Raw genomic sequence first — 7500 nt, 5'->3', positions numbered from 1 at the left:
TTTAGAGACTTCTAAAGGGCAGATATTCGCTGTGACATCGAACAAAGTGATACTTCTTTATCCATTTCTCTTTCTTTCTCTCTCTCTCTTTCATCACTTCTCTATCTCCTCCTGCCCATCTATGGTGTCTTCTCGAAAACTATTTATCATGTACCCTCCTTTCACCCTCTCAATTAAGAATGTATATATACATGCACATCAAGTATCATGGAAGAAACGACCGTGCCGATTTCGTTGCGCTCGATGGCCCGAAAGGTCCAGTTCCGCTTCCGGACGTGCCTTCGTCCATTCAAGCTGCATTTATGGCCCTTAAATATCCTCCATTCTCCCCTAGAATGCCAACGATAAAAGAACTCTCTCTCTCTCTCTCTCTCTCTCTCTCTCTATCTCTCTCTCTCTCTGGCGTTCAATGTATCTTATTTTCCTTGGTTTTTAGCTAATCGTTTAGTGTGCAAAAAAACCAAAAAGAAAGGAAAGAAAGAAAAAAGAAAGGGAAAGAAAAAAAAATATTACATGATGGAGAACGAATCGAGAATTTAAGGCACGAATATTTCCATATTTTTGGAGTATGAATAAAACAATATAAAAGGGGAATATTTTCCCGTCACATGGATCTGACCTTTCAAGGCAGTAAATGTAACTTGAAAAAAGGAATATATAATACTTACACACACATATATATATATATATATATATATATATATATATATATATCCGTATAGTAACGTCAACGTAATGATCTTCTCCTTTACGTCTCCGCATAATTTTCAGGACTTTGCCTTTAAACCAATAGCAACGGGGGAGTCGTAGGAAAGGGTGAGGTGAGGAGTCAAGGGGTTGCTTGAACGTGTGCGAGTAAAGAGGTTAGGGCACGGGAGAGCAATACCGCATGCAAAGTTAACCTCCATTAAATGCGTTAACTCAGCGACGAGCATGCTCCGATGCGCTTAACCAAAATACATTACACCGCACTCGACGTGCTACGGAAGAGGCGATATCTATATCATATATGTAAGTGTGTGTGTGTGTGTGTGTATGTATGTATGTATGTATGTATGTATCTATATATGTATATATATATGTATGTATATATGTATGTATATATATATGTATGTATGTATGTACGTACATATGTATATACATATGTTGTGTGTCTCGTTATTCGCGCCACTCGTATGTGTTAGCTATTACGATAAATCCAACTGGTACCTATGGTTGTTTTGTTTTCCTTAAATTTTTCCTCTTTTTCCTTTTCTGTTCTCTTTTCTTTTCTTTTTCTTTCTTTTTTCCTTTTTTTCTTTCTTTTTTTTCTTTTTTTTTTTTTTTATTATCTTCCTTTTTTTTTTTTTATTTTTAAAAGAAAAAGAACAATAACTGATATCATGGAATAAATTGCATATCCGTTGAATAAATAATTTCTCCTTTCTTTATCTAAATCCATTAGTAACAAGTTCCATTAGAAAAATGCTGCGTCATTGAGGATGAGGCAAAAAGCATATTTGCAAAAGTTAACCCTCATTGTACGCGTTTGACTTGTTCGAGACGGACGCGTTTCGATGTGGCCAACCGAAATACATTAGACATTGTCCTTGTCATTGTTGTCATCGTCATCATCGTCATCGTCGTAGTTGTCTTTGTTATCATCATCATCATCATCATCATCATTATCATCGTCGCCATCGTCGTCGTTGTCGTCGTCGTCGTCGTCGTCTTTGTTTTTGTCGTTGTAGTTGTCATAGTCGTTGTCATAGTCGTTTACGAAGAAGACGTGTATAGCGATGTTAGTAAGGAACGATTCATATATTCTTCCTTCTAACTAATTGTTCGTCGCGATCGTCGAGACGAGATGACCGAACCGCATATATTTACCCACAGTTCGTTTCGTCCTCGATTTCTCTTCAACGAGATGACATTACGTGCTCTTAACCTTTTAACCGTTCATGCCGTAATATCATTTAAGAAGCCAATGTATGTACAATTGCGTTATATACAGTGCGAGGTGCGCGCGCGCGCGCACGCGTTTGTGTATGTGTGTGTGTGTGTGTGTGTGGTGTGTGTGTGTGTGCATGTGTGGTTTTTTTTGGCGCGCGTCGATATATTCATATACATGCATACATATATATACATATATATATATATATATATATATATATATATATATATATATATATATGTGTACGCACGTGTTTACACATCATAAATGTACACGAGTCTCACGCACTTTTCTTTTGATCCGCAAGATCATTAAATTGCTGACAATGAGTCAAAAATTGAGTCCATCAAACGTATTTCTTACGTCACGTTGAAAAAAAGAAAGAAAAATATCAATACCTGATTACGCGTACGTACATATGTATGCACGTATATACAGAAAGAAAAAAAAATTAATTTCAATGATGTAATAAAAGTAGTTCTTTTTTTGTCCTTTTCTTTTTTTTTTTTAGTTGTTGTTAGATAGCCCGTTGATCCCGCATACTCTTTCGTCGAGCGGGAGCGAAGGGCTCTCTTAATTTACGAGAGAGAAGATGCTTATTAAATTGTGTCATCCTCGAATAAGGGCTAACGCGCTGCATCCAATTTGTGCTGCTTAATTAATTCTCTCCAATACATCACGGGGACCGACCAATAAAGAAACCAGGACCCGACGATGACAACGAGCGACGATGCCACCACAATATTGTCCCTAATGAAATCTTCGTTAATCGCGTCTTCTTCGAGTTTCCTAACGCACACGATGTTCGGTCAATTCGATCCTTGAGAATTTCTGAAAAGTTCGTGATAAAGTTTCATGATTTAATTGGAATTTAATGAAAGTATTCGTATATATTTCGTCTGAGTATGCGCGCGCACGCGCGCGTGTATGAATGTGTGCATGAATGTGTGCACGTACGCGATACTCTACTTTTGTTTTGTGCTCGTTAAGAAATACTTAAGGATCACGATTTTTCTTTTACTTTAACGAAGAATGATATCGATTTTTCGTGATCGAATATGACAACGTACTTTATTGAATTGCTCTCGAGACAATGCGGTAAACAGGGCGAGTTATGCTAACAGGATTTATTCAAGAATTGATGGAGATGTATTGAGTTAGGCATACTCAGCTTAACAGCTCTAATCGTACATTATATAGTCATCGTAGCCGCAACGTACTTACATTATTATCAAGCCGTATACACGCATACATACACATATGAACACACACACACATACATACATACATACATACACACATACATACATAAATATGTATATATATATATTATATATGTATCTATGTAATGGAACGGTTCGCGTTATGTAATACGGCGTGGATAACGAATCGTTTTTTTTTACGGTCTCATGATCCATTCTTGTTGTTGTTATTTCTTTTTTATTTCTTTTTTTTCTTCGTTTTTTTTTTTTAATTTTCTTCATTTTTTTTTTCTTTTTTTTTTTTTTTATTTTTTTTTTCTCCACTTTCAATCCTCACTCCTAAAAAGATCCAGACGAGCTGTATCTTTATGTAACTCTTACTTCAATTATGGCCGCGGCATGTGCATCGACTTTCTTTGGTATGCGGCCGTGCGGTCGCCCTCGTAATTCCGTTATTCGCCGGCTAGAAAAGAATATGTCAGCAATTGGTGCAAATTGAGATAATTTAATGGAAAACTACATTTTTAAATTGAGCAATTACGTCGATTATCCGAGCGCCAATCACAGTGCATTGCGAGGCGACGAACTAAAGCTTTGCTGTGAGACCGTCAAATTGGAAATACTTATTTTTTTGTTTGTTTCTGTTTTCTTTCCTCTTTCGTTTTCTTTTTCCCTTTTTCTTTTCTTTTCCTTTTTTTCTTTCCTCTTAATTATACCGCAAAATTTTATCGGAGACAAAATTGTTGTTAGATCAATTGAGATTCCTTTCCTTTCTTTTTTTCTCTTTGATGTTTCATTTTATTTCATATAAATAAAATCGAAACACGATCGTTTTGAACACAAATCGAAACACGATCGTTTTGATCTAACGTAAATAATAATAGAATGGAAGGATAATTAGTAAATTATCGGGATTAATTGCGATTCGTGCTATTTGCGCAATGGCGTGGCAATAGAACGCGTGCAATTGTCGTCGCGTGCCGAATTATTGGATGTTGACGTCATCGGGCCACTAGTCAGAGAGAGGGAGAGTAAGAGAGAAAGGGAGAGAGAGAGAGAGAAATAGAGAGAATCGGCGTCGCTTTGGTAATAATTGCCGACGCCAATTATGCAATTAACGAGTGCGTTGTAATGAACACGGAATCAGACGCGTTCGCTTTCTTAGCCGATGCTTTTCGCAAAACATTTCGCACTTTCGTTTTAACAATTCCGTCCTTCTACGTCGTTTCTAATCTTTCCACGATTGATTTATCAAAAGATTTTTGGCAATAACATACTGTTCGCTTGTCGAAAAGCGAACAGTATGTCATTTTTTTTTCTTTTTGCACAGCATAAACGGAAAATATAATTTTTCTTGAAATAAAAAAAAAAAAAGAAAAGAAGAAACAAACAAAAAAGTAAGCAACAAAAATAAACAAATAAAACGGATAGAAGAACATTTAGTTGAATCGAATATTTATATTGCCTTTATTCGAATATAACTTTTACAATCATCCTTCTAATCGTCCCGAAACGATACTAAAATAAAAATATTCTTTAAATTGTTCGGTCAATTTTAAGAATTGCCTAAAGAAAAATGTTTAAATACTTTTTTTCTTTTCTTTTCTTTTTTTTTTCTTAGATAAGAAACGCGAAATAATGTTCGTTCGAACGAACGCGTGTAACAAATCGGACGCGACTGCGTCGACGTGTAAATAGCGGACGAAAGGCAAAGTAACCGCAATCCCTTCAGCCCTTATGGGTCTCGTAGAAGAGTAGTCGGAAGCAATCGGATGATCGCACAATAAAACACTGGCATAATGTTTCGTCCGGGTGGTTGAACACCGCAAATACATCTTTCGACCGCATGCTGGTCTATTTTGGGAAAGGGGATGGGACATTGCGCGTTCCCCTAGACTTTTGAAACTGAGAAAAAAAGAGAGAGAGGGTGAGAGAGAAGGAGGAAGGGATGACGAGACGATGTTGGTGGTAGCCCTGACAGAATTCGCTCTCTTGCTCGAGGGACACCCGTAGGCGCCCTTCGTGGATTAGCCTCGCTACATTTCGTCCCTTCTGTCAGTGCGTATGTTCCATCGTTATGCATCTAACATAAGTTCGGTTATAGTGCAAAGCCAAAGAACGAAAGTGGCTGGCCTTTGACGTTTGATAATATCTAATCATTCTTTTTTTCTTTTTATTTTATTTTCTTTACTTTCTTTCTTTCACTTTTTTTAATTTTTATATTCGAAATGAATCGCCGAACGTATTTGAACTTTTTCTCTCCCACCCATTATCTCTCCTTCCCCCCTTAGGAAAAGAAGTATATTTGTTTCCTGTTGAAAAGAAAAGAAGAAAAATAAGAACGAAAAAAAGAAATGAAATTGACATTTGAAGGACAAAGAAATGGAAGGTCCAACAACGGTAGGTCCTGATTACTGATGGTACTTAATTCGTTGTCGCGTAAAGTTGCACGGACGAAACGAAAATTGCTTGAATTTCATTAAGTTTGGCAGCAATTACTTTTGATGACCGACACGCGAACGTAATTACGTTGGTGCAAGGGTCTGGAGGGAGAGAAGGGTAATAATTCGCTAATATCAATTTCAAATTTCAATTAGTATCATCTCGACATCCGCCTCTATCTCTGTTCCTGGACCCCACAGGAGCACGCCATGATCTAAAATTCAATTTGTCCCTTCGTACCCGAAGCCGCAATGAGAAAGAGAGAGAGAGAGAGAGAGAGAGAGAGAGAGAGAGAGAGAGAGAGAGATAGATAGATAGATAGATAGATAGAGAGAGAGTGAGAGAGAGAGAGAGAGAGAGCTGAGCAGAAGAAGAGCGAGAGAGATATGTATATATATTGAGATAGCAGCAAGAGGGGGATTGTTATAAAGAGGGGGCACGGAAACGAGATATGGATATGTATGTGTCACATGTATATGATGTCTCAAAAGACTCTAAAACTTATATTTACGTCATTTTCATCCCATTTTTCTTTACTTTTCTCATCAATGTATATGTGTGTGTGTGTGTGCGTATATATATATATATATATGTATACTTTCAAATCTCTTTTACCTCGAAACTTTTTTTTTATATCTCCAATTAACGACCCTAACGATAAGAATTTTTTGGTCGAAAAAATCTCATTGGTATATTATAATATATTCGTCGTTATTATGAGAGGTAAAAGGATCTACTTGATAAATAGATCTACTACTAAAACGTCTAAGCGAGATTAGGGAAGAAGAAAGCGGCCGGATACAGTTTGTATATGATACGTTTCTAAAGGCACTCGCGTGTACGTTCCCATTATATAAAGCGAGATACGGCCCTGTAAGGCACGCGCATGCGCGACACACATGCCGACCCATTATAAATTGATAACTCAGCCGTTTATTAAGTTCCACGACCGATGCCCGCTTAGGCAAAGAGCCCTCTCTATGCTCTTGCTCTTCGCTTTCTACCTCTCCCTCTCGTTGGCAGAACTCCAACCCTCTCCCCTCCCCTTCTCTTATCTACCCAACCACCCACCCACCCTACATCACATCCCCCACCATCACTACCAGCACCATCACCACTGCTACAGATACATACATTATTTATTTATGAGAGTTTACAATCCCTCTAATGGGGATCGGCGTAATCGGCCATCCAGCCATCCTCTCTTTCTCTCTCTCTCTTTCTCTCTCTCTCTCTCTCTCTCTCTTTCGATTCTACACTCATCCTCTTCTTCCATTTTCTCAAACATACTCCCTTTCTCTTTTTATATTTCTATCTTTCTTTTAATCATGTTTCCTCTCCCTCAGGTTCGGAAAATCGGTCGTCCATATAAGCCGAACTCCAAGATTTCCGCTTCTTTTTTTTTTCTTCTTCTTCTTCTTTCTCTTCTTTTCCTCCCTTCGAAAGAGAAGAATGAGAGGGAGAGAGAGAGAGAGAGAGAGAGAGAGAGAAAGAGAGAGAAAAGACTCTTCCTTATTTCTTACGGAACGTCACTTCTCGTAAATTCATCAAGAGGAGAGTTAATTTTTCTGAGAATTCTTTCTTCGAGAGAAAGAGACAGATAGATAGAGAGAAGAAGTCAATTAAAGAACCCGCATTGTTGCAGATTGGATCTGTTCACGCGCATCAGACGAATAATCATCAGCATCAACATCTTCAACAACAACAGCAACAGCAACAACAGCAACAGCAACAACAGCAGCAACAAACGCAGCAGTCTTTGCAACAACAACAAACGTCGAGCCAATCGCAAGTGCCTGGTGGGGGAGGGGGTGGAGGGCCGGGGGGTGGGACGGTGGCCAGGGCCGGAGGAATGTTCTGCTACCACTGCCCCCCTGGTCTTCCGGCACCAAGGCTTCCACCGTCTTTGGAGTATCCCTTCGC

At 38.3% G+C, this 7500-nt stretch overlaps 1 protein-coding gene across 4 annotated transcripts in view; it reads left to right on the top strand.

Annotated features, from left to right (window-relative positions):
* The window catches only part of LOC124950934 (cone-rod homeobox protein), a 36458-nt gene that overhangs the window by 13244 nt on the left and 15714 nt on the right, over positions 1 to 7500 (top strand). For 3 of the 4 annotated variants that reach the window (XM_047498454.1, XM_047498455.1, XM_047498452.1), the window contains one exon: positions 7223 to 7500. This exon is cut by the window's right edge and continues 14 nt beyond it. In XM_047498454.1, the coding sequence (XP_047354410.1) occupies positions 7430 to 7500 (71 nt within the window). In that variant the 5' untranslated portion in view covers positions 7223 to 7429. Of the gene's footprint in view, positions 1 to 3916; positions 5536 to 7222 lie in introns of those variants that run through there. The other variant, XM_047498453.1, reaches the window with a different exon arrangement.

This window comes from Vespa velutina, chromosome 8, assembly GCF_912470025.1.
Source record: "Vespa velutina chromosome 8, iVesVel2.1, whole genome shotgun sequence".
NCBI classification, from domain to species: domain Eukaryota; kingdom Metazoa; phylum Arthropoda; class Insecta; order Hymenoptera; family Vespidae; genus Vespa; species Vespa velutina.
The sequence above is the reverse complement of the archived record's forward strand: the minus strand, read 5'-3'. Positions and strand labels throughout refer to the sequence as shown.